General features: G+C 41.4%; 1 protein-coding gene, 1 long non-coding RNA gene and 1 other non-coding gene across 7 annotated transcripts in view; 1 reads left to right on the forward strand and 2 right to left on the reverse strand.

The window, feature by feature from the left end:
* LOC129623289 (uncharacterized) overlaps positions 1-4,080 on the reverse strand; it is a 38,299-nt gene extending 34,219 nt beyond the window's left edge. For 2 of the 3 annotated variants that reach the window (XR_008700461.1, XR_008700460.1), the window contains exon 1: positions 2,822-4,080. This is a non-coding gene — a long non-coding RNA (uncharacterized LOC129623289). The remainder of the gene's footprint in view (positions 1-2,821) is intronic. The other variant, XR_008700462.1, reaches the window with a different exon arrangement.
* Positions 4,081-8,483: 4,403 nt separating this feature from the next.
* C11H2orf42 (chromosome 11 C2orf42 homolog) overlaps positions 8,484-27,924 on the reverse strand; it is a 38,842-nt gene continuing 19,401 nt past the window's right edge. For 2 of the 3 annotated variants that reach the window (XM_055540558.1, XM_055540557.1), the window contains exons 5-10: positions 24,679-24,783; positions 23,265-23,369; positions 19,772-19,879; positions 17,824-17,924; positions 16,331-16,493; positions 8,484-9,165 (exon numbers count right to left, since the gene is read on the reverse strand). In XM_055540558.1, the coding sequence (XP_055396533.1) occupies positions 8,957-9,165; positions 16,331-16,493; positions 17,824-17,924; positions 19,772-19,879; positions 23,265-23,369; positions 24,679-24,783 (791 nt within the window). In that variant the 3' untranslated portion in view covers positions 8,484-8,956. The remainder of the gene's footprint in view (positions 9,166-16,330; positions 16,494-17,823; positions 17,925-19,771; positions 19,880-23,264; positions 23,370-24,678; positions 24,784-27,924) is intronic. The other variant, XM_055540559.1, reaches the window with a different exon arrangement.
* On the forward strand, positions 22,674-22,745 carry TRNAC-ACA (transfer RNA cysteine (anticodon ACA)). The gene has a single exon. It is a non-coding gene; the product is annotated as a tRNA-Cys (tRNA).

Here is a 27,924-nt window from a genome sequence, read left to right on the forward strand (position 1 = left end):
CCATAATATTCATATTTAGAGGTTTAGGGTACAATTCTGTCCTCTATCATTGCACCTGGTTTTTCTTGCTTTCCGAAGCGCTCCATTCATACATCATGGCTTACTTTTCCCCAGGCAGTGAGTCATATTCACAGACAAATTTTATCTTCTGGGTCACAACCTGGTCAGCTCCCCCTTCTCACAGAAAATGATCAAAGGCCCAGATCTGAGTTTTTAGCTTGCACATATATTTTACCTTTATATTAGCTTGTACATAATTCATTAAACATTTAAAAGAAGAAAATAAAAGAAAAAAACTTTTTTAAGAAAAAAAAATCCTCAGTACATCCTCCAACTTCCCCAACCCTTGTTTTAATTTTCTCCACAGCACATCTGACATAGCATATAGCCCTTCAGCCAACTCTTCTTCTTTCCCACCTTCCTTCCATAGTCTTTCTTTCTCTTCACTAGAGAGAAAGGTAGGGCTTTTGTTTGTTTTGTTCATTTCTGTATCCCCCAGACACAGCTCAGTGCCTGGCACATACTAAAAACTCAAGACATGTTAAATAAACAAGCTGCTGACTAAACAGTTCATTTTCTTTCCTTTTCTCTGGGGCCTACCACTCCCTCTCCTGCCACAACAGTGTTTTTTCTTTGGCTTAACAGCTAAGAGATCAGATGACCATACATTTTACATCAGCTCTAGAGGGACTTCACTGAAATGGCAGAGGATATTTCTTCTCCATCTCCAACATCTCCATCTACTGAAATCCTATCCATTTGGCAAATCCTACCCCCACCTCTTCTGTGACACCATCTTTTCTTTAACCTCTCACAGCAATCTCCCCCCACCTTGGAACCCATAGCACTTGATGCCTGTATCCCTCATCTAGAATTTAACACTTTCTGCCTTGTGCTGATAATTTTCCTGAACGTGATTGCAAAAGGAAGATCAACAATAAGACAAGGGTAGTATTTCCTTGGCAAAGCTGGCTTCCTGCCCCTCCTCCCCAACTTAATTTCTTGCTGATTTAACAAGACCCAGATCTGGGCTTTACACTTTTAAGCCATCCCATGTGAAGGGATCCACCTCTGAAACACCTATTAACCAAGTTCACACAGAGGTTGCAGGGCATACAAACCAAATGCCAATGTAATGATTCATACCAAGGAACTGTGGACATTCTAATGGACTAGAATGCTTGAATTGGCCTGACTGGCTGATCTTTTCCTCAAGGGCTAAAGAGTGCTTGGTTAACAGAAACTGAGAACAAAAGTAATCAACCTAAAGTCACATCTCTCTTTATGGCAGGGCCCCCTTCCCTGCTATAGGAGCAGTTTGATGAAGGCCATCACAGGGCTCAAGTTCCCTCAGATAAGGCCTGCCCTTCCTTAGGTAGTACCAGGGCCAATGCTCTACTTCCAAGGATGGCCAAACCCCTTCTGCTCAGTTTAGACTCTAAACTGCTTTATCACTTAACCTAAATTACAACCGTGTTCCAGCCTTTTCTTCTTGAGACTGCTCCCAGACATCTGATTAGTGCTTGGAGTGTCCTCAACCATTTGGGCAACAAATTTACAGACACTTCCTAGGTTTACTCCCACGGAGAACTCATCATCCTTTACATGTGGATTTTACTGGTATGAAGGCAAACTTATTTCCTGTCACTGGGGTGTATAAACCGCACTGACAAAATAGAAGACATTTCTCCAAATAAGCACCTGGGGGACCATGCCTTATAGGTTTCAAACTAAGGTCCTAAGACAGGACAGAAAGAATTGCTTTGGCAGCAAAGAGGAAGGAAAAAAACACCTTCCATTTAAAGTGGCCCAGAGTCAACTAACAAGGCTCATCTGCTCTCTCAATCTGAAACACAACAGCTACCTACCTTGTTCAAAACCAGGGAATATTTACCTACCAAGTCCTGGGCTTTGAGGAATGATTTCAAAATACCTAGGCCCTGATTAGTTTGCCTTATCCCAGGAATGTGTCTATCTTCTGCTCTAGCCAAGTTCAAGATTTTACAAAAAGAAAGGAAACAAAAGAAAATGGAGAGAGGACTTAGGCCTTTGTTGCTTTACTCGGGTCTCTTGCAGTTCCACAGACAACTAGCAGTGGGTATGGGTTGTCATTCTCAGGATGAAGTTCAGAGAACACCTCTCTGAGATAGCAGTAAACCTAACTTACACTCACCACACTTCTGTCTTTCACACTGCTGACTGGCAAATGAGCCATGGTTTGTACATGGAGCAGGTGCAGGAGAGGTGGCTTCTGCCAGATGGTGCTAAAAAAAGGCCCCAGTCTGATACACAAGTCTTTCCATTAACCCATCCATGACCAAAGCAAAGTGTTTACTGGGAGTGGTGATCCTTCTTTGTTTTTGCAGACTTCTAGGGTCTCAAAGGCTGCCCTTCAGCGCTCCATCACTTAACCTGCTTTTTTGCCTTATACACATGGCAGGTGTAGCCAAGAGACTGGGATATGGAGAGGGTTTTAGTATAATCTGCCTTCACTCTTACCCTCTGGGTGGTCCTGAGCACCTCATACTCTAGAAAAGGGCTGACTCTTTACTGTCTCTTTCTTGCCCGAGCCCTGCAATGGAACTTTAGTAGGGCCTCTGAGATCACTTGCTCTATCACATTCTTGCTTTAAGAAGTGATGCACACCATTTACCCTGTTGAACCAGTTTCCTCCTCTCTATAAAAGGATAATTCAAACCTAGCTCACAGAACCAGCTGTGGGAATCGAATGAACTAACTTGTGTGAAAAGGCAAATACAGTCCCTGCTACATAAGCCCTCCAGGATACATTCGTTTTCTTCCTTGCAGGAGATGGTCCTACCTTGCTTACTCTGTTAGACCAGCTTCCTATAAGCTACTGGAGAGTGGCTTGTCCTCATGGCTCACTCATGCCATCCCAGGAAATGGCCATAGCACTGTAACATGAGATGAAAAATTCTAGTAAGGAGCAGCTAGAACAGAAAGACAACTGCACGGTGCCACAAGGCAGTGTGCCCTAGACAAGGCTCCCAGCAGGAAATCCTGTGGCCTCGCAGTATCACAGGTGCTGGGGCCCAGAGAAAATTCCCCTAACCACCCTTCCGTAAACTCTCATCAGGCCCCACATTCAACTCATCAGATAATGGATGAGCCCTCTGCTACCTTTTCTTCTAAAGCCACTCACTGGACAGGCTGTGGAGCTCATGCTAGGAAAACGGAAGTTTCTCTCCATTAGAACTCAGTAGTGGGAACCACACAAAGCATTTTAAGAACTACCCAGGAATTAACGGCCCTGCAACGTGGCTCTAAGGGTTAGGGTGACTCTAAGCCGGTGGGAAAAAGTGGAAAAGCAACTTTTTACATTTTGACAACTACTACTAGGCTGCTAGGCACAGACTAGTGTGGAGTGGACGGTGTTTTGAAAAGGAGATCTGAACGACTCGCTCAGGGCAGACAGGCCAGCCAGAGGCCACGCTCCCTTCTGCTTCCACACCAGGCAGGACAGCCAGGGCGAGGCTTGGGCGGGGAGGGGCCCGGGGTCTGGCGCGGCGGCTCTGGGTGCAGTCAGGCCCCACGTGCCCCGCCGCCCCGGCGGACCAGCCGGCCAGAGTCCAGGATCGGCCCCAACCGCGCGAGGGTAACAGGAAGTCGGTGCCCGGCCTTACATAGGATGTGAAGGTTAGGGTGACGCCTGAGCGGCCTGGCCGGCTAAAGACCTCAGGAGAGATTCACGCCAGACCGCCTGCACCCCTCCCCTCCGAGCCCGCCTCCTCAGCACCTTTGCCGCAGCTAGGCAGCCGGCCCGGCCCCGCAGTGGGTCACGAGGCAGCGTCGGCGGCGGGCGCGGCCGGGTCAGTCCCGGCAGGACCTGTGCCCGGCGCCACCCACGGCCCCCACCCGGCGCGCGCCACGTCCCCGGCTCCGCCCCGGGCCCCGAGAGCCACGCGGGGAACCCCAGTGACGTCACCGTCCTCCAGCTCTCGCCTTCCCGCGCTCTCCAGAAAAGACGCGAAGGTGGTGACGTGTCCGGGGCTTTGACGCGGCTGCGCAAAAGACGTCGGCAACAGAACGTCCTGCGGCGCCGCCTGGTGGAAGAAAAGCCCCAAGGTGGCCGGAAGCGGCGGAGCAGGCGAGAGGAGAACGTGACTGACGTCAGCCTGCGAAGCCGAGGGGGCCGTGGCCGCGTGATCAGCCTCCGCCCTCGGCGCCGGAGCGTCTTTCTTTTGCTCGTTTTCTCAGTATAGTGTGGTAGCTTTCTTTTAAGCTTTCTTTTAAGGTTATAACCTTGCCTTTTCTAGAGCTTAACGATGTAAGTTACATTGTTGGTTATAGAGAATTTGGGGGGGAAAAGCAAAGGAAAATATATGAAGGAAAGGAATAGCAATATCCCTTTTCGTGTTTACTTCTGGCCTTTCTTTTGCTTTAATCAGGTTGTGAACTCGCTGTATGGCAATGGTTTTAAGTACAAAAGCTCTTGAGGGACGAAAAGCACCAAAACTAAGTTAGAAAAACACGATAGAGGAGAAACAATAGGTTAAGGGTAATAGTATTTAATGAACGTTTAACAGACTATCTCATTTACTATGCACATCATCCACAGGAGGAAATGGGCTCAGATCTTTTAAAAACTTGCTTAAGGTTACACGGTTCATAAGCGGGTAACAGAGTAAGGGGTTTGAACCCAGCGGTTGAACTCTGAACTTTAAGATGGAAGTCTGGGGAGAGGGTGAAAAATTGCATGGAAAATAGATGGTGGCAGACCGGCTTTGTATTTCTATAACCGTCAGATGGTGACTAGTTCCCAGGAGCAAGGCTTCAACCGTAGGATCAGCTTTGCAGTAGTGTGCCATAAAACAGCTCCCACTAATATGTGCCTTGAACCACACAGCTATGTGCTTGTTACTGACCAGAAGCACTGCCCTCTCCCATTAGCAGTGAAAGGTGAGGGTCTGCACCAGCGCTGGGTTAGATCCTGCAATTCGAAGTGCAACCTGCACTCTGGGAGCATTGCTTCAGTCCAGCAACTTGCTTCATCCAGCTGGATGATAAAATTGCAGGCTCTTGGACCCCACCCTGGAATTTCTGAATATATGTTCTGACTATATCCGTGGGTGATTTCTGTGCACATTAAAGCACTAGTGTAAACATGTTCTCCTGCCCTTTCCTGTTGAGATAGGTGGGATGGTAGAAAGATGTGAAGGGAGCCTGGTGTGGGAGGGCAGGCAGATAGGAGGTTTTGTTTTTTTTTGTTTACCTGACAAGCCACATGACTTGTGGGATCTCAGTTTCCTGACCAGGGATTGAACCTGCGCCACAGCAGTGAAAGCCCGGAATCCTAACCACTAGACTACCAGGGAACTCCCTGTAAAGAGGTTTAAAAAGAGGATCAAATAAGGAATGTCAGGAAATATCACAAGAGGGGCCAGAAGAAAAGTAGGAAATCAGAATTTATAAGATTAAAAAAGAAAAAGGGACTATGTTGAGTAAAGCAGGTTCATCTTGGGAAGTTCACGGACAAAATAGACACAGGGCTGTTCTCTGTGACTGACTTTTCTGTGTTGTCTGTGACTTGGCTGAGAGAGTCCATTCATTCAAAGGGCTGGAGGAGGGCAGCCCCTGCCCATTCATTCCCTCACCTTCAGTGGATAAAGCAAGAGTACCCTGAATTCTAGTGGAGGGCAAATCTTGGCCTATTTCTGACATAGGAGGCCAGGCAGTGAAAGAGCAGTTCCTCTGGGATGACATATACTGGTTGCACTCTGTAAGTGGCCTGGCATGGGGGCTGGTGTGGGTGCCTTTGTATGCACATGTGGGCTGGAGGGAAAGGGAAGTGATTGGCTGACTAGACAGAACAGGAATCAGTGAGAGAAGAGGGGGACCTTCCCCAGAAAGTCACAGAGCTGATGACCTCTGGTACCTTGAGAGAGCCAGGTGGCAGGCCTACAGAACTTCCCTTAGGTGGGTGGTTCTTAAGAGTCAGATTTTCTGAAGGTCTCTGGCCTCTCATGCCTCTGAATAGTAGCAAGCTGTTGAGATGCTAGCAATTTTGGTAGAGGCAGATGTGAACCAAAGTGTCCTGGGTGTAGGAGTAGCAAGTAGTTCTCACCATGCCCACTGTGTTAGGGGCCTGGCTATGTTGCTTGAAGGAGGAGTTAGGATGCCCATCAGTATACACTCAGTCTGAGGATGGCCAGTCTGTGCAGTAGGCAGGAGGCTGTGTGGACATCGGAAGGTTTTGCACTTCCCACTCCAGAATACGAACAGTGGCTGCAGCATGGAAAGGCAGCAGATGGGCAGCCCTCAGAGTTGGGAGAGACCAACAATTAATGAAGGAAGTGTGCAGCAGATGGTACGGGTTAGAGTGTGTATGGGTGGGTGCAGGGTTTGAAGAGCACTGGACTGATGGGAGTATCTAGGCCCCCTCTACTCTTGTAGTGAGGGGCAGGTCTGAAATGAGGTCAGTGCTGATGGTGTCCCGAAGGTATTTGGATGCTGGGAGTGGGTGCAGCAACCCTACTGGTACTCTTAGGACTGTGTTCAACCTGGTAGAGACGGTGTCAATGTAACTCTGAACCCATGCCAGATTTTGATGGACTGTGTTGATGGGCCAGGGGGGTCCTGGGTGAACACCCCAGCACTGGAGGAGGAGCCTCTTTGGGTAAATTATTTGCCCCAGCTATGTATTTTATGGCCCATGTGGTTCTAATGGCCCCCAAGGTTAGAGTCAAGTATTGCTAGACAGCCAGGATTTGCCTGTCACTCATAGGTTTAGCTTGATCAAAAAACTGTGACTGATGTCCTCAAAGACTGAAGGACTTAGGACAGGCCAGCCACGGTGTTTCCTTGGGTATTTTTACTTTTCAGGCAGGCACTCTGCCTCACCTAGTTTTAATGTCTCCTCTTCTCTATACTTATCCAAGCCCTTCCTATCCCTTTTTATTTTGTCCACGTGGCAGGGTTTGTGGGATCTTAGTTCCCCGACCAGAAATCAAGCCCGTGTCCCCTGCAATGGAAGCATGGAACACCAGGGAGTTCCCCTTTTCCTCTCCTTTAAAGCCCAGCACAAAGTCTAATTCTCCCTGGACCTCTGGGTTCTCAAGGATCTTCCTCATTGTCTAAAGCACTTGAGAACTCTCCACACAAGCCAGCCCCTCAATTGTAGAGGACAAACAATCCTTAATTTGCCTACCCATCTCCTTCATGTAGGGGCACAGGTCCTTCTTTTACCGAAAATGCTCACAGACCCGTCTCCCACCTCCATTAGGTCCATCAGACCTTTCTTTGGGGATTTTGGACTTTGTACTTTTGAGTTGAGCAGAGCAGTCAGTCCTGCTCTAGAGCGTAAGTGATAGCCGTAGTTCCAGGTGCATTTATTGTTGTTCAGTCACTAAGTCTTTTCCAACCCTTTATGACCCCATGGACTGCAGCACACCAGGCTCCCCTGTCTTTCACCATCTCCTGGAGTTTGCTGAAATTCATGTCCATTGACTCGGTGATGCTATCTTAGCATCTAATCCTCTGCCACCCCTTTCTCCTTTTGCCTTCAGTCTTTCCCAGCATCAAAGTCTTTTCCAATGAGTTGGCTCTTCACATCAGGTGGCCAAAGTATTGGAGCTCCAGCTTCAGCATCAGTACTTCCAATGAATGTTCAGGATTGATTTCCTTTAGGATTGAATGATTTGATCTCTTTGCTGTCCAGGATGTGTTAGGAGCCAGATATCCTACCAGAAGGAGCTGCACTGTGTTGATAGTAATGAAGCCTCAGGAGAGGTAGAGATGGGTCAGATGGACCCTGGCTGCAGGGGTTCTGAGGCCTAACCACACCCCTGCTCCACCCAAGGATAGTTGTCTAGCCCTATTTTAGTGTTCATGAACCAGTCATTCATTCCTGGTTTTGCCTGAGCTGGTTAGAGTTGGCTTTTTGTTATGTGCAATCAAAAATGCCTACCTACACACTTCTCTTGTCTTCCAAAGATAATGAATTATGAAGAATTTATATTATAAAGCAATATGATAAAGTGGAAAGAACATGCACTTTGGAATAAAATGAAACATTTTTAATGCTATTTCCAGTAAGATACTTAATCTCAGAGAGACTGTGTAACTTTATAAAAGAAGGAGTGGTGGCTAAATTCAAATAATGATGAGGACTAAATGAGAAAAATGATTAAGTGAGATTATAAATGAAAATGCCTGGGATGTAACAGGCAAATAGGAAATGTTCCATTCTCTTCTTTTCTCCTTAAAGGCAGGCTTCTATTCTGTGACTTTCAGTATCTCCATTCTGTGATCAGTGAATTAAAAAATAGAAACTGAATCTTACCACCTGTTAAGCTTTTTGGAGAGTAATGAAGGAAATAAAAATCAAGTGAACAAGCAATTACAAGCATTAGTTTGAAACGTCAATCAATATTGCCTTGACACCTGAATCTCTTTTTCCTAGTTCACTATCACCTAAATCTCCCAAAAGGTTTATACTTTTATAATTAGGCCAACACAAGATATAATTTATAAAAACTAGTGACACTGTGCTTTATTTGAGAAGAAAATAAAAGGATATGATTGGAACTCTGTCAGGATGATCTTCAACATTTTGCCCTAACCAAGGTATTATTAATTTTCCAACATGTTAGTATAAGGTGGAGTGCTGCTGACTTCTTAGAGAATTAGGAAAAGGTTGAAACAAACTCTGAAGGTGAGTCCTTCAGGAAGATAAGTGAGCTGGTTTTCTGTTTCTTTAAAAACTCTACCTAGGAATATCATCCAAGTTAAATGAAGACTATACACAGCAGCACCAAAAGGGCTATTTACAAGAAGAGTTTTTCTTCGAAAGAATTCACTTGAATGCACTGAGAAACTGCATCTTAGCTAAGAGTAGTTCACTAAGGAACAGAGCCATCTAAGTGTCTAACTAGTATTTAAAGTTGTCAAAGGGTGGGGATGTGCAAATTTAGCAGCAAAAGACTCTTGTTTTGCTTCAAGGGAAAGTGATGGTGGTCAGAGGGGCCAGTTCCAAGGGCTGGTCCAAGGGGGGCCGCTGGTCTTGGTACTCTGCCACATGCCCGTTGCGGTGGTGCCCATACTCAAACTTGATTCGAAGCTCACCAATCTTGGATTGGGGAAGAATATCTGGGATCCACTCGATGATGAAAGGTGTTGGCTCCTTTTGATCTGGGGAAGTGTTGCCTGAAGATAAAAAAGAAAAGAAAAAAGAAGTGATTAGTACAATTCCAAAATAAATTTTCACAAATTTTAAAAAGAAAAAGAAGTAAAAAAAAAAAAAAAAAAACTGTGTGAGAAGGAAAAAAGGGAGGGGGGGCAACAAGAATAATCAAGGCAAGGGAAAAGTGATTACTGCTCTATCTATCCAAAATAAAATTTCAGGGAACTGTCTGGCATTCTCAAATAAAATAAGACCTAGCCTGGATGAAAATAGGGCCAAAAGAATCATAAGGAGAGGCCAGGCTAAGAGGGAAAGACAGCTGGATGAGAGGAAAAGGGAGACTAGCAAGAAAAGGTCAAGTTTCAAGGAAACCAGAAAGAAACAGAATTAAAATCCAAATGGTTCTAAAATAGATTACAAATCCATAATAACCACAAGAGAGTTGTAATGGCATATATCTAGACAGACAAAAAGAACAAAACAGAAAGATCCAAAATGGATACAAAAAGAAGAGGAATTTAAGATAAGGCCAAAATGGTATTTTCAATTAGTGTAAGAAATACAAGTAAGTGTTTCTTATAACAAATGGGGTGCATCAACTACATAATTATCTGGAAGAAACTAAAAGATGACAGAATCTTGCTTCATAACTTACATCAAGATAAAGTCCAGAATATTAAAGATTTAAATGTGAAAAACTCAGATTAAAGAATGCTCTTGAATAAATATAAAGTACTAGCAGAATTAAAAATAAGCATATAGTATCACCTCTAAAACATGGAGACAATAAACATAGAAGACATAGTCCATTTAGCAAAAAAACAGAAAAAACAAAAAGGGGGTTTTCCTGGTGGCTCAGTGGTAAAGATTCTGCCTGTCAGTGCTGGAAACACGGGTTCAGTCCCTGATCTGGGAAGACCCCACGTGCTGAGGACCAACAAAGCCCATGAGCCACAACTACTGAGCCTGTGCTCTAAGCCAGGGAGGGGCAACTACGGAAGCCTGTGCACCCTAGTGCTCATGTTCCGCGACAAGAGAAGCCACCGCCGAAGTGAGAAGTCTGCACAGGGCAACTGGGGAGTAGCCCTGCTGCAAGTAGAGAAAAGCCTGCACCGCAAAGAAGACCCAGCACAGCCAAAAATATTCAATAATAATAATAATAAAATAAGAAGACAGAAGGCCAACCATATTAATTATGGTAAAGGGGATATATTAAAGTCAGAGAAAAAATAAAAATAATATAATACTGATAAGAGATTCAACAAGAACAAAGTGTCACAAAAAAGTTAAAAGGATGGCAATCATCAGAAAAATGTAAAACAAAAGAAAGCTGGTGTCACTGTTGTAATACTGAATAAAGACAAATTAAAGGCAGATGTTATTTTTAAATTGATGAACTATTGCTATAGGCTGAATCTATATTCTCTAAAATTTCTCCCTAATACTATTGTATCCTCCCAAAATTCATAAATTGAAAACCTAATCCCCAATGTTGACAGTACTTGGAGGCGGGGTCTTTGGGAGGTGATTAGGTCATGAGGGAAGAGCCCTGATGAGTGAGATTTGAATGCCTTTATTTAAAACCCCAGAGACATCTATGCTCTTTCCAAAATGTGAGGACACAGAGAGAAGCCTGCTGATGGCTATCTTTGAAGCAGGATGCAGGCCCTCATCAGACATCGAATCTGTAGGAATCTTGGACTTCCCACCCTGCAGAACTGTGAGAAATAAATCTCTGTTGTCTAAGTCACCCAGTTTACAGTATTCTGTTACAGCAGTCCAAATGGACTAAGATAATATATTTCCATTGATATCTATCAATAACTCTGCTGCTGCTGCTGCTAAGTCACTTTAGTTGTGTCCGACTCTGTGCGACCCCGTAGACGGCAGCCCACCAGGGTCCCCCGTCCCTGGGATTCTCCAGGCAAGAACACTGGAGTGGGTTACCATTTCCTTCTCCAGTGTGTGAAAGTGAAAAGTGAAAGTGAAGTCGCTCAGTCATGTCTGACCCTCAGCGACCCCATGGACTGCGGCCTACCAGGCTCCTCTATCCATGGGATTTTCCAGGCAAGAGTACTGGAGTGGGGTGCCATTGCCTTCTCCAGTCAATAACTCTAATGTACCAAAAAACAATGCATTACAATACTTAAAGGCTTTTGCAATATCAGAAGGCATTTAGAGAAACAAAACTGTAGTAGTAAATTGTATTACAACTCTGCTATCTAAGTTTTACAAATCTTAAAGCTACACAAAATTTTATATTGGATAAATAATAACACGTTTGCTAGCACAAATTCATATCATACATTAGGTTAGTGAGAAAATATTTTTAAATTCCTTTAAAAAAATTGAAAAGGCACATCTTCTGAACTCAAAATAATAAAAGTAGGAATGGATACTTAAGAATATAGAAATAAAAAAAAAAAAGAATATAGAAATCAAAAGCCTCAACCAAATAGAAATTTTAAATACAAAGTATTGGGAACACAGAAACTAAACTATGATTATAGACTATTTAGATATTAATAAGAAGAACCTTAAATGTTCCTATTATCAAACATGAATTTTAAAAATTAACTGATAATTCCAAAAGGTATAAAAATTAAAAAGTTCCAAGAAAATGTTAGAAAAAGTTTATAAAGAGTTCGGAAAGTTTAACAGACAAAAGTGGAAAATAGTTCAAAACACACAAATCATTTTCTATATAACTACTACCAAGACCCAAAAAAGATAGCCTCCAAAAAAGAAATTGTAGGCAATTAATAACCCTCTTTATGAAAGTGAAAGAGGAGAGTGAAAAAATTGGCTCAACAGTACTTTTTTACTCAAAAAGTAAAGCTCAACATTCAGAAAACTAAGATTGTGGTATCCGGTCCCATCACTTCATGGGAAATAGATGGGGAAACAGTGGAAACAGTGTCAGACTTTATTTTTCTGGGCTCCAAAATCACTACAGATGGTGATTGCAGCCATGAAATTAAAAGATGCTTACTCCTTGGAAGGAAAGTTATGACCAACCTAGATAGCATATTCAAAAGCAGAGATACTACTTTGCCAACAAAGGTCCGTCTAGTCAAGGCTATGGTTTTTCCAGTAGCCATGTATGGATGTGAGAGTTGGACTGTGAAGAAAGCTGAGCACTGAAGAATTGATGCTTTTGAACTGCAGTGTTGGAGAAGACTCTTGAGAGTCCCTTGGACTGCAAGGAGATCCAACCAGTCCATCCTAAAGGAGATCAGTCCTAGGTGTTTATTGGAAGGACTGATGCTGAAGCTGAAACTCCAGTACTTTGGCCACCTGATGCGAAGAGCTGACTCATTGGAAAAGACCCTGATGCTGGGAAAGATTGAGGGCAGGAGGAGAAGGGGATGACAGAAGATGAGATGGTTGGATGGCATCACTGACTCAATGGACATGGGTTTGGGTGGAGTCCGGGAGTTGGTGATGGACAGGGAGGCCTGGCGTGCTGTGGTTCATGGGGTCGCAAAGAGTCAGACACGGCTGAGCGACTGGACTGGACTGAACTGAATACTTATGAATAGATAATAAAAAATCCTAAATAAAGTATTAGCAAATAGAATCTACATATATATTAAAAGAAAAAAGGCCACATAGGATTTATTCCAGAAATGCAAGATTATTTCAATATTAGAAATTGATTCCTAAAATTCATATTGGACATCAACTGTACTTAAATTTCATTGCACTTGGGTCAGTAGAGTTTATCTTTAGAGGTTTCTCAAAAGATGGTAAAAAGGTATTTAAAAAAAATTCAATTCCAGGGAGCTGCCTGGTGGTCTAGTGGTTAGTATTTAGCACTTTCACTGCTATGGCCCAGGTTCAATTCCTGGTTGATGAACTCCTGCAAGCTGTGTGGCAAGGCCAAAATATAAATGAATAAATAAAAATATTTTTTTAAAAACTATATTAAAAATCAATTATAGCTCCAAATAAAAATAACTTAATAAACTAAGAATATGATATGCTATTAAAATAAAAAATTTTATCTGAAATAATCAATAGTTCATTATTTACTAGTGAAACTTAGAGCAGCTTTTTCCAGAAATGTATTCTATATGAAATACTAATGGCATTCCCCTGAAAAGAGTTCACTGGTCAAATAAATTGGGGAAATTTTAAGTTATATAAAGTTCAGTACAAATCTTTATTTCAGGATCTTTTTAATATGTAGATTTATAGGATGAGTTACTAAGAGAGATACATTATATTGTAAGACACTACTCACTACTGCCTCCCTACTCCAATTGTAACATTTTCTGAGATCTGAGTGTATCTTACAACTAGGGAAGTTTTCATATGGCAAAATTTCTTTTCCAACCAAAAAAGTTATTACAAAGTTGACTGAACATCTTACATTCAAGGGTCTTCAAATCAAAGAAAGACAGTATATAGCATTTTTCAAACTTATCAGATCACGGAACACTTTTTTCAGAGAATATTTATCACTATCTCTTCTTCAAGACAGTTGGAAAATGCTATGCTGGGGGAGTTTTATTATAGTAAAAACAATAATTTTACTATAATAAAATGAAAATCACAGCTGCTAGCTTTACTATTATTCACTGTTGCTCTTGAAGTTGTAGGTAATTTAATAAGAAAAAAACAATGGTATAAACACTTGATAGGAAACAAATTTGTCATCATTTTTCAAGTGATATAATTAATTTCCCAAAAACCAACAGGTAAACAACTATCATCACTAATAGGAACTCATTAAGGACAGCAATCTGATAGTAATTATACCAAAATCTGGAGAAGGGCATGGCAACCCACTCCAGTACTCTTGCCTGGAGAATCCCATGGACAGAGGAGGGCAGGTTACACAATCTCTGGGGTTGCAAAGAAGCAGACACGACTGAAGTGACTTAGCATGCATGCATACCAAAATCAAAAGCTTCCCATACACTGGCAGTAACCAGTTAGACACATGACAAACATCTTACTCACAAGAGTAGTCAAAAATATATTTCACAGGAGTTTGACAAAATAATTACAAATTCTAAATTTCTCCATGACATAGTTCACTGCCCTGAAAGTGCTTATAGCCTAGTTAGTGGAAAGACAGGTGAGTGAGTACTGCCTGGATGGCTAGGAGTGAAGGCTCTGACTGCCTGGGGTTGAAGATCAGCTCTACCACTTCACTAGCTCTGTAACTCTGGGCAGGATACTGTACCTATCTTCACCTCGGTTTATTCATCTGTAAATGGGGATCACATTTACAGATGTGATAGGCCCTGAGTAGGCCGATGAGCATTAAGTGAATTAATCTATGTAAAGCACTTAAAATAACACCCAGCACATGGCTCATTAAGTGCATTTTGTTGCAGGTGTCATTATTGCTAAAATCCCTCAGTTAAAAATAGACAAAGCAAAAGCAACTCATCAAATACAAATGACTAATTGAAAAACTTACTCATTGATATTTGAGGGTAATGTAAATTAAAAGAATGATAGGATATTTTTTGCCTATCAGATCAACAAAGATTAAAAAAGAGAAACTCTTTCATACATGGTTAGCAGGAGTAAAGTGTAGAATTAGTACCATCTTTCTGGAGAGCAGTGTGACAAAAAAAATCAAAAGTCCTAAAAATGTAAATAAACTTTGACGCTCCAATTTCACTTTTCTTTTTTTAAATAATTCTATTTATTTCTGGTTGCACTGGATCTTCGTTGCTGTGCAGGGCTTTCTCTAGTTGTGGTGACTGGGGGCCACTCTCTAGCTGCGGTGCTCGGGCTTCTCGTTGTGGCTTCTCTCATTGCAGAGCTCAGGCTCAGTGGTTGTGGCACCCAGTCCAGTCTTAGTTGCTCCGAGGCATGTGGAATCGTCCCAGACCAGGAATCGAACCTGTGTCAGGTTTGATTGGCAGGCGGGTTCTTTTCCACTGTGTTACCAGGGAAGTCCTCCAATTTAACTTTTAAGAATTTATCCCCCAAAATATCCTAAATAAGTTAGGAAATAATTAAGGCCATAAAAGATTCTTCTAAAAGGAAGTTAATTATAAAAGGAAGCATTGTTTATAATAGCAAAAAGTCTGATATAACTTAAACTCAGGGTTGATCAGAGTAAGATAACTTAATGAATGAATTTTATGCACCTGTTTAAAAATGTCATATTCACAATAGCCAAAAGATCAAGCAATCCAAGTATCCAGACAGATGAATGGATACACAAAGTGTAGTCTATACATATAATGAAACATTTCTCAGCCTTAGAAAGAAAATTTGACATATGCTACAACGTGGATGAACATTGAAGACATTATGGTACATGAACTAAACCATTAACAAAAGGACAAAAATTGTATGATTCTAATTTAAGTAGTCAAATTCATACAGACAGAAAGTGGAATGGTAACTAGGGTTGGGGGAGGCAGGAATGCGGATTAGTATTTAGTGGGGACAGTTTCAGTTGAGGAAGATGAAAAACTTTTGGAGACGAATGGTAGGGATGGTTGCATAACAATGCCAAAGCACTTTATGGCAGAAAAATTTTATGCTTAAAAATGGTTAAAATGTTAAGTTTTATATTATATATGTTTTATAATAATAAAAAAGTCTAAAATAATGTTGAAGACAGACATGGAAAGTTGTTCATGATATATTTTTAAGTGGTAAAAGCTATTTAGATATGATACCATGTTTCAGAAACTCTTTCTATGCACAGAAAAAAAAAAAGAGTGTACACTTCAGTCATGTCCAACTCTTTGCGACCCCATGGACAGAGGACCCTGGTGGGCTTTTCCTGCAGCCTGCCAGGTTCCTCTGTCCACAGGATTTTCCAGACAAGAATACCGGAGTGGGTTGCCATTTCCTCCTCCAGGAGATCTTCCCGTCTTCTCTCTTACGTCTCCTGCATTGGCAGGCGGGTTCTTTACCACTAGGGTCACTTGGGAAGCATGGCGGGCGGGATTATCGGTGGTTTTTATTTTTCTTTATGCTCTATAGTGAAATCTATGATTTCTATATAATGAACAGGTATTGCTTCTCTAATTTTATTTTAAAAGCAGTGGCTCAAATGAAACAAAACACCTTATCCCATGACTGCCTTTACAAAATGTATGAATGTGTCTTCTTCGCTTAAGGGCAAGACCCAAAGTCCAGGACAGCATAATACACACAGGTGACCTTCAGAGGAAGGTGTGCTATTGAAACCACCAATTTACTTACCAACTTTGAGAAAAGTTTTTAGTTCCAAGGGTCGCAGCACTGGTTGCTTTTCTATACGACCATAGGTTTCTGCTATGCTCTCTACTTCTACTTTAGGACATTTAAACAGCTCATAGGTCCCATCTCGGTTCTGGATAAAACTCCGGGTGATTTCCAAAGGCATCTGGACATGGAGACAATACCCAGAAAGGTGAGAAAGGAAAACCTTTACAAGTAGACAAACACTGGATGACAGTGGGTTTTATTCATTCTTTCAAGTGCACTCAAGACTTTCCCTTGTATTTTCAACAGTTCTGCCTTTTCTCCTATATATTGTTCATGGCTTTCCCTTTTTTTCTACAACTTTAATTTGAATTCCAGCCAAACCCTAGTGAACTGAACCCCTAATACCTTCATGGCTACATAACTGCTGCTGGCACAGATCTGCTCTAAAGTCACTTTATTCCTTCCTCACTGCTCTGCTGGCAGCAGTCTTCTCCTAAAAACTCTACCGACAACACCTATGGCGCATGTCTTGTGTGTTTCCACCCTCCTTGGCACTGAGTCAGACAACGCCTGAACTGAGTTTTATCTTTGCCACTAAACAGCAGGCTGAGCTTCCCACAGCCTGTTTCTCATCTGCAAAACACAGTCCACACCAAGTCATGGCTGTGAGCTGGAATGGGGTGATATAGGTAAGTGATGTGCAACAGACAGAAGCTCGGCAACTTGACTTTACTCTGGGTTGTTTCGGTGCCTCCCTGCACACCATATGTTTCTTTCTGTGACATCCTGCATTTAAAGAAGTTCCTCCATTGTCTTTATGTTAGCCTAGGGCTAACATAAGTCTTCCCTAGTGTTTACATGTAAGTTCTACAAATACCAATTTATTATTTTTCTGAACATAACAACGCCTTGCAATCAAGCTAATCTTAATGTATGAAATCACATGATGTTGGGTTTTCCACAATATTTCATTATCATAGGAAGGGAAAATCCTCAAGTTTTTAGGATCTGCTTGAAAAAAATGTTTAAAAATGTCTAATACTATCCCTGTAAAAAGGAACACAAACTAAGAATCATTTCTCTAATGAGAACTCAATTGCAGTTTGGAGAGGGACACTAAATTGTGCTGGACCTACTGACTTCACAAGTAGCATATCATCTCAAATTATACATATACTTCCCAGGTGCCTGCCAGTTAATCTAGGGCTCACCACAGATAGTAGGGGAGCATTATTTAATTTACAAGAAAAAGCATCCTTGTTTTCTCATCCCAAAGGCAAAGAAAAAAGGATGCTCCAATTTCAAAAAGAATACAACCTCAGGTTCCAGTGAATACCTATTAAAATCAGAGTTGGAACCATAAAGTCACAAATGTTCCTGAATAATCTCTTAGGATGAACAAAAGGAATTCTCTGTAGTGTCTGTAACTCAACGAGCTGGTGCTTCCTGCACTTGCTTCTCTCTCTTCCCCACTCTGCCCTCCCAGTGTTGTAGAAATCAGCTCTTACCTCCGGGGTATCTAAGATTTGTTTAACCTGCAGGATATTCGTGATATGCCAGGTATACTTGGAAAAGGTTCCCAGTGGCAAGGCATCTTTGCGAACAAAAGCTTTAAGGTAAAAAAAGGGGACAAAATTAACTACTGAAAAATAATAGCATTACCTGTGCTCTTTCACTGAATTTGTCATTTTAGTTTCTAGAGAGTTCAGTGAAGTGATATCCGTGCCTTATAGAATCTTGCCCTCTAAAAAAGAAATCCTGGGCTTTCCTGGTAGCTTAGTGGTAAAGAATCCGCCTGTCAATGCAGAAGACCTGGGTTCAATCCCTGGTCCCAGAAGATCCCACATGCTCTGGAGCAACTAAGCCCGTGTGCCACAACTACTGAGCCTATGGTCTAGAGCCTGGGAGCTGCAACTACTGGAGCCCAAGCACTCTAGAGCCCATGGTCAGTAACAAGGGAAACCACTGCTATGAGAAGCCTGTACAATGTAAGTTGAGAGTAGACCCCGCTCTCTACAACTAGAGAAAAGCCCACAAGCAGCAAGGAAGATCCAGCACAGCCAAAAATAAATAAATAAAAATTTTTAAAAAATGCTATTTTTTCTTTTTTGGCTGTGCTGCATGGCTTTCAGGCTCTTGGTTACCTGACCAGGGATCAAACTCAGGCCCTGGCACTGAAAGCACTGAGCCCTAATCACTGGACCACCAGGGAAATCCCTAAAAATGGAATTCTAGAAGCAAATCTATAAACAGGGTTTTGGCAAAATGTGGTGAACCAAATGATACGGATTTTTGCTATATGAAGTCTCTGATGCTTCCTTGAGGTACTAATTTTGGGCATCTTAGAAATTTCTTTCTTTGTTTCATAAAACTACAGACATAAGACTCCATTATAAAACAGCTTCTTACAACTTTAGATACAGCAGAGGTCAAATCAGAGTCCTTAAAATAATTACATGGAGTTTAAACTTTGCTCATGCGGTTGCCAATCTATTATTACCCTGCCTCCCGATTATAAAGGAGTTCCACTGAAGGGCCTAAAAACATCTAAGGGATGGGTTAAAATTAATATATTAGACCTCAAGTGTAAACGGGAAGAATCAACATTGTTTCAAACGTTAGAGAGATAAGGTGTAAAGATGGGAGATTTTTTTGGCCCTAAACGGAGTGATTCACTGTATGTACCATTTAAAGTGAAAGTGAAAGCGTTAGTTGCTCAGTCATGTCCAATTCTGTGATCCCGTGGACTGTAGCCTGCCAGGCTGCTTTGTCCATGGAATTCTCCAGAATTAAACTTTAGTCCCTATTATATCATCAAATAACAATTTACTGAAGAAATAGCTCTGATTTCCAACTACAGACACTCTTGGGCTATTTGCCCCTGAGCAATCTTTTCTTCCTCCTTTTCTCTCCCTCATTTTTCTATACTACCTAATAAGTATCTTGAGATCTCTAGTAGAAAGATATTATATAAAATCAAGAAATAAGTACCAGAATACTGTAATGGTAAAATGTACCGAGCCTGAGAATCACTCCAAAAAGAAAATCTCCCTCTATCAAAAATCAGGAATCGTGAAAAAAAAGTTTTAGTGTTTAACACATACTGTAATATGCTTCCAAGAAGCCAGCCCAAATAACAACTGGAGCTTGCAATGTTTTTGTTGAAACTGGCTCTTATCTAGAAAATACCCAATTTCTTGGTGGGCACCTTCATTGCCCTTCATTGGTGGTTCTTTCATCAAGTTGTGCTCTCTGAATCTTTCCGTCAATTCTTACTAGAATAAGCATGAGGCCTTTGAAGTGTGTGATCATTATTCTAAGAGCTGATGGGCTAAGGCTTCATGCTCTGAGCATGTAACTAGAAGACCTAATCCTGAAAATCCTGCACAGATTTTCCCAAACATAATTCTGTAAGGTCCAGATATCTACGGCTATTCCTAAAGAAACATCTTGTACCTGTGGTAGAGTTGGGAAGCCGTTTCTTCGCACTGCCGATGGATATTCTCTGTTGCAGGGCATCAAAAAAGGACTGAGGAATGTGGAAAACCAGTGGCTCTGGTTTGCCTACAGGAAATAAGAAGAACTCATTTAAAGAAACATTCTGGTGTGGAGGGGAAAGTAGAGGAAATGGAACTAATGAGCAGTAATAACTAAAAATACCACCGAGACTTCTTTATACAGAGGCAAAAACGAGCTTTGATGGACCTTTATGAATCTAGCACTGTCACTCGCTCTACTCCTGATCCCTTGCAATTATAACCTATTCTTGTCATCTACCAAAAATAACTTTTCTAGTCCTCAATTTTGTAAACGCCACCACAGCACAGACTTCTCCCTTTAAAGAGGACATGAAATGAGATGAGGACATTGAGGCTGAGTTGAGAAGGTAAACTTGATTCACTCCTGCTCACTCTCCCAGGCACTTGCTGCTTGCGTTCATGCTCTTAGATGGCCAGAACTGTGAGTGCCAGAGGCTGCAAAGTTAGGACACCATCCAATAAGCATCAGTCTTCTCTCTGATCTGAAGGTAGGAAAACTGTTTGAAAATACTTAACAAACTTCTTTTAAAAAACTTACAAAACACTAGGTCAACAAAACGTCAACAGAAAATAGTGTTCAGGGGAGAGGTTGAAAAAATTCAGAGTTTTTCTTACTAACTCTGCCCAAGGGTCAAGCTCCAACAGAGCAAAAACATCCAGAACCAAGTGGATTAATAAGTAACTTCCACCTCCCTGGATGCAACTTAAAGAGCAGTTCTTAAAGACAGTTCAGATACCTTTTTTGAAATAAAGATCAAATCAAGAAAAATAAAAGGTTTTCTGGAATTTCATATTAAGATTTTACATCCTTTCAATTGATTTTACCTGCTTAATTGAATGTAGAATGTCAATAACAAAACTGTCATTGCTTTTGAGCCACTATAATATTAATATAGGGGCTTCCCTGGTGGCTCAGATTGTAAAGAATCTGCCTGCAACTCGGGAGACCTGGGTTCAATCCCTGGGTTGGGAAGATACCCTGGAGGAGGGAATGGCTGTCACTTCAGTATTCTTACCTGGAGAATTCCATGGACAGAGGAGCCTGGTGGGCTATAGTCCACAGGGTCACAAAAAGTCAGACATGACTGAGCGACTAACACACTTTTGAATATTAATATATATGTAGTTGATTTTATTTTTAGCCATGTGGCCTGATTTGCAGGATCTTACTTCCCGAACCAGGGATTGAACCTTCGCCCTCAGCAGTGAAAATGTGAAGTCCTGACCACTGGACCACCAGGGAATTCCCATATAGGCAATTTAGAGAAGTCACTGAAGAAAGGAATTTTAAAGTTTCATCTTGAAATTAGATTATAGGCTACATGCAAAGATCATTACGACTCTAAAAGTGCTAACTCACCAGAACTCAGCTGACGGAATGCTAGGGTTTAGGTTTATAAATTAATCTTGAAAAACCCTTGTAAAAGACACAGAATCACAGTGCTGGAGGGAGCTGATGGTGACTTTGACAAAGGTGGTGGCAATAGAGATGGTGAGAGAGGGTGGTATAAGGAATGGGATGAAAAAGGGCCATAGTTTACAGCTTACATTATTGTCAATGTTCTATTTTATGTTTTGGGAGGTGGGTTAGTAGATATTTATTATATTATTTCAAAAAATATATAAATAAATGAAATTTTAAAAGAAGAGAAAAATAGACTCTCTTTTTAACCTTCCCTAGTTTTTTGTTTTTTTTTTAATGATCTTCTATCTTTGCAGCATGCCAAATCTTTAGTTGCAGCATGTGGGAGCTAGTTCGCTGACCAGGGATCAAACCCAGGCCCCCTGCACTGGGATTGTGTCATCTTAGCCACTAGACCACCAGGGAAATCCCTAAATTTCCCTAGTTTATTTTGTTTTTCTAAAAATAACTTCTAAAATTTTATTTCTGATTAAATTTTATTTATTCTGAACCAAGGTATATAAAACTAAGCATGTATTTCAACACCTTCATTCTTATTCCTTTCTTCACATGAAGCCACAACTGCTCCAACTCTTCAACTCATCTCCTCCTACTGAGTGTCTGCTGTTGGGCTACTATTCCCTTTGGGGTGCTTTATATTTAAATGATATTCATAAACTTCAACATATTCAGCAAAGAACATCAAAATGTTGTGAGGTTTGTAAATAATGCCACGAGGAATGTTTGAAGACCTGAGATGTATCACTTGGAAAAGAGAAGACCTGTCATGCAGGCCAATGGGTGTGTGTGGTAGCAGGGACTGTTACTTGAAAACGGGAACAGAAAATTACTCCATGTGGCTGGGGCGCAGACTAAAACCAACAGGAAGTATTATTAGCAAACATTTCCCCTTAGTATGAGGAAGACCTTCCTCACAGCTCTCACTGTCCAACAATGTTATGAGCTGCCTCAGAAAGGAGTGAGCTGCTCACCACTGCACAAAACCTGAAAACCATCCATCAAGGATGCTCTTCAGGCAATGGGCAAGGCCTGGTAGATGGTCCACTTCTGAAATTGCTGAGGTTCTATGAGGCTATCATGATCAACCTGAATGCAGCTTGTGTTCTCCAGTCTTCCTTAGCAAACCTGTGCTATGTGCTGTGCTTAGTAGCTCAGTCATGTCTGACTCTTTTCGACCCCATGGACCGTAGCCCACCAGGCTTCTCTGACCATGAGGATTCTCCAGGCAAGAATAATACTGGAGTGGGTTGCCATGCCCTCGTCCAGAGGATCTTCCCGATCCAGGGATTGAACCCAGGTCTCCTGCATTGCAGGTGGATTCTTTACCATCTGAGCCACCAGGGAAGCCCTTAGCATATCCATGTAATTTTATGTAACTATCTTAGTCTCACAGACTTCCCTGGTGGCTCAGATGGTAAAGCGTCTGCCTACAATGCAGGAGACCTGGGTTCGATCCCTGGGTAGGGAAGATCCGCTGGAGAAGGAAATGGCAATCCACTCCAGTACTATTGCCTGGAAAATCCCATGGACAGAGGAGCCTGGTAGGCTACAGTCCATGGGGTCACAAAGAGTCAGACACGACTGAGTGACTTCACTTTCACTTTCATCTTAGTCTCACATATTTAGATTTTTTTCCGTACTTTTTTCCTCTCATGCTTTAAGTTTGAGGGTTTAGAGTGACCTTCTAAGGCTTGTTATCTCCCTCACCAAATACACACCCATGCACACCCTAAGACCAAGGCTGTCTATTTTTACTTATTATTTGCTGTGGTTTTTCTTTTCCATCACCAAATTCAATTTTGTTGGTCCTGCATTTTAATTATGTGATTATTCCTTTATTTCATTTAGATTTCTATCGTCTTGTGGTCCAGTGCCCTCTAGACTGAAGCCCAATTACTTTTTTTTTTCAAGACAGAGTAGAGCTATACACAATCACTTTAATTTATCTGACTTTCAGCAACAGCGCAGTTAGATGACCAACACTTACCATCAAACTGATAGTGCATGGTTTGATGGATGCGTTCTGTGACACTGGCCAGCCAGTCTTGGAAGGATAAGGTCACTTGTGCCTCATCTAACAGCTGACCACAGGCTAGGAAATAAAAAAAAAAAACTTCATTAATTTTTATCTTTTCTTACAGAATTTAACAGTTAACTGAACCCTGAAAAAGCTAAGGAGTTTATAATATACAAAAGAGCAACAAGCCAAAATTCAATGACAGTAGGTAAATTAAGTGAAATGGAATACTGCAGGGATTTTCTTTTTAAAAATCCATCTAAAAAAAAATCCATCTAGAGAAAGAAAAAAAAAGAAATAGGAAGCTCTGAGAGACTAATAGGTTTAAGATTATTAACCACAGAAAGTTTGCAGCCTTTCAACATCAAACTGCAAGCTGAAGAATGGTTGGTTTAGAGCCATTAATTGACCAGATTCCCGATGAGTGTGTCTATATACTGACCTACCGTTCTATATCTTCTCCTGAAATGTCTTCACATGTCTGAAGTATATATCCCCTTTTCATAAAGACGTAAAGATGCCAAAACTACTATTCATTTAAAATTAAAATTCTCATAGGCAAAAGCATCTAATGATAAGCTGGAAGAAAAACTATTTTCTTTTTTCTTTGTATCAAAGTGATACTTTTAATTTGTTTACTTCCTGACCTTCTACAAACATTTGTTCTTAGAATGTGTAAGTTCTTAATTAAAATTGAGATTTGGTCTTGTACTATTTGCTGACATGACTGAAATGATTTAGCATGCACACACACATGCACCATCTGCTATTTATGTATTTATTGGTCTTGTCTTCAAAACCAGAGTGTGAGCGTAGAGATGACGTCTAATTTTTAATCACCCCGCCAAATTATATGAGAGTTAAGAAGATGCTGATCCCCAAACATACAGGATTAACTCTTCTGCACAGAAAAGTGAGATATATATATATATAAAAATTTATAAGTTATGTTCAAATCAAGTCATTCTGTCTCAAAAATTCAGAATGATATTCCTGTTACTGCCTTTCAGTGTTTTCAAATTTCACTAATTTTGTATTTCTTAACAAATATTTATCATTGTATAACTGTAAAATATGTTTCTTCTTCAGTTTTGAACCACCTATACCAACTACATGTGGGTAATGAGCAACAAAAATAAAATATTCTACAAAATCCATGATGCTAAATCATGTCAGTAATTTTTGTTGCATTTGTTATTTAAAAGACAATTTGGTTGTGAGCTTGTTTTGAGGCAGTGGGAAGGATTGCACAGATCTTGGCCTCGGTGCTAGCTATTGTTTATCTAGAGGGCCAACATGCAACATTTCATGTGATTATATTCCCCTGGGCTTATTTAGGATAATTTTCCACCTCTTTATCCTATTCTGGGGAAAGGACACTTACCCTGCCTTTTTAATGAAGAAGCAACCACAGGCTTCTTCAGGCCACTTTTCCTTAGATTACTGCTCACTGCATCTGGAGGTAGCAGGGAACTGTTCGTCTGTGCACCTAAACCACAATCATCATAGTGTTTAACAAGACGTCTGCAGAGTATAAATCAATTCCACATTAATTTCTGAAGTCTAAAACATATAAAAAGCCTATGTTAATTTCTACATTAGCTTAGCTTCAGTTTCTAAAAGGAATTAGCATTATCCTTTATATATAACATTTAAAGTGTCTTACACTCTTTACAGGAAGTTGGTGGGGGGACTAGAAGTGAAAGGAGGAAAATAAATTCACCCTTTGTTCTACGTCTCAGACAATCACTATCAATTTTCTGGTGAAGCAGTGTTCATTTTCTTTTTTATAAATAGTTTATTTTGCTGGTTTTGTGATTTTAAGGACCTGTGATTACATCCGCCTTCATGGATCACTGCCTTGCTGTGGCGAAGGGGCTTGCGTAACTCAATGAAGCTATGAGCCATGCCATGCAGGGCCACTGAAGACCAATTGGTCATAGTGGAGAGTTCTGACAAAATGTGTTCCACTGGAGGAGGGAATGGCAAACCATTCCAAGTATTCTTGCTGTGAGGACCCCATGAACTGCACAAAAAGGCAAAAAGATAAGACAACGAAAGATGAGCTCCATCCCCCTCGCTCCCCGCCGCCCCTGGGCTCAGAAAGTGTCCCTTGTGCCAATGGGGAAAAGTGGAGGGCAATCACTAATAGCTCCAGAAAGAATGAAGCAGCTGGGCCAAAGCAGAAATGATGCTAGTTGTGGATGTGACTGGTGATGGAAGTAAGTCTGATGCTGTAAAGAACAGTATTGCATAGGAACCTGAAATTTTAGGTCCATGAATCAAGGTAAATTGGATGTGGTCAAGGAGAAGATGGCAAGAGTGTTGAACATCGACATTTTAGGAATCAGTGAATTAAAATGGATCAGATCAGATCAGATCAGTCGCTCAGTCGTGTCTGACTCTTTGCGACCCCATGAATTGCAGCACTCCAGGCCTCCCTGTCCATCACCAACTCCCGGAGTTCACCCAGACTCACGTCCATCGAGTCAGTGATGCCATCCAGCCATCTCATCCTCTGTCGTCCCTTTCTCCTCCTGCCCCCAATCCCTCCCAGCATCAGAGTCTTTTCCAATGAGTCAACTCTTCGCATGAGGTGGCCAAAGTACTGGAGTTTCAGCTTTAGCATCATTCCTTCCAAAGAAATCCCAGGGCTGATCTACTTCAGAATGGACTGGTTGGATCTCCTTGCAGTCCAAGGGACTCTCAAGAGTCTTCTCCAACACCACAGTTCAAAAGCATCAATTTTTCGGCGCTCAGCCTTCTTCCCAGTCCAACTCTCACATCCATACATGACCACAGGAAAAACCATAGCCTTGACTAGATGAACCTTTGTTGGCAAACTAATGTCTCTGCTTTTGAATATGCTCTCTAGGTTGGTCATAACTTTCCTCCCAAGGAGTAAGCGTCTTTTAATTTCATGGCTGCAGTCACCATCTGTAGTGATTTTGGAGCCCCCCAAAAATAAAGTCTAACACTGTTCCCCATCTATTTCCCAAGAAGTGATGGGACCAGATGCCATGATCTTCGTTTTCTGAATGTTGAGCTTTAAGCCAACTTTTTCACTCTCCACTTTCACTTTCATCAAGAGGCTTTTTAGTTCCTCTTCACTTTCTGCCATAAGGGTGGTGTCATCTGCATATCTGAGGTTATTGATATTTCTCCCGGCAATCCTGAGTTCAGCTTGTGTTTCTTCCAGCCCAGCGTTTCTCATGATGTACTCTGCATATAAGTTAAATAAACAGGGTGACAATATACAGTCTTGACCTACTCCTTTTCCTATTTGGAACCAGTCTGTTGTTCCATGTCCAGTTCTAACTGTTGTTTCCTGACCTGCATACAAATTTCTCAAGAGGCAGATCAGGTAGTCTGGTATTCCCATCTCTTTCAGAATTTTCCACAGTTTATTGTGATCCACACAGTCAAAGGCTTTGGCATAGTCAATAAAGCAGAAATAGATGTTTTTCTGGAACTCTCTTGCTTTTTCCATGATCCAGCGCATGTTGGCAATTTGATCTCTGGTTCCTCTGCCTTCTCTAAAACCAGCTTGAACATCAGGAAGTTCACGGTTCACATATTGCTGAAGCCTGGCTTGGAGAATTTTGAGCATTACTTTACTAGCGTGTGAGATGAGTGCAATTGTGCAGTAGTTTGAGCATTCTTTGGCACTGCCTTTCTTTGGGATTGGGATGAAAACTGACCTTTTCCAGTCCTGTGGCCACTGCTGAGTTTTCCAAATTTGCTGGCATATTGAGTGCAGCACTTTCACAGCATCATCTTTCAGGATTTGGAATAGCTCAACTGGAATTCCATCACCTCCACTAGCTTTGTTCGTAATGATGCTTTCTAAGGCCCACTTGACTTCACATTCCAGGATGTCTGGCTCTAGGTCAGTGATCACACCATCGTGATTATCTGGATCGTGAAGATCTTTTTTGTACAGTTCTTCTGTGTATTCTTGCCATCTCTTCTTAATATCTTCTGCTTCTGTTAGGTCCATACCATTTTTGTCCTTTATTGAGACCATCTTTGCATGAAATGTTCCTTTGGTATCTCTCATTTTCTTGAAGAGATCTCTAGTCTTTCCCATTCTGTTGTTTTCCTCTATTTCTTTGCATTGATTGCTGAAGAAGGCTTTCTTATCTCTTCTTGCTATTCTTTGGAACTCTGCATTCAGATGTTTATATCTTTCCTTTTCTCCTTTGCTTTTCACTTCTCTTCTTTTCACAGCTATTTGTAAGGCCTCCCCAGACAGCCATTTTGCTTTTTTGCATTTCTTTTCCATGGGGATGCTCTTGATCCCTGTCTCCTGTACAATGTCATGAACCTCATTCCATAGTTCAACAGGCACTCTATCTATCAGATCTAGGCCCTTAAATCTATTTCTCACTTCCACTGTATAATCATAAGGGATTTGATTTAGGTCATACCTGAATGGTCTCAGATGACCATTATATCTACTACTGTGGGCAAGAATCCCATAGAAGAAATGCAGTAGCCCCCATAATCAATGAAACTGTCCGAAATGAAGTACTTGGGTGCAGTCTCACAAATGACAGAAGGATCTTGGTTCATTTCCAAGGCAAACCATTTAATATCACAGTAATCTAAGTCTATACCACAACCACTG

This window comes from Bubalus kerabau, chromosome 11 (assembly GCF_029407905.1).
Source record: "Bubalus kerabau isolate K-KA32 ecotype Philippines breed swamp buffalo chromosome 11, PCC_UOA_SB_1v2, whole genome shotgun sequence".
NCBI lineage: Eukaryota > Metazoa > Chordata > Mammalia > Artiodactyla > Bovidae > Bubalus > Bubalus kerabau.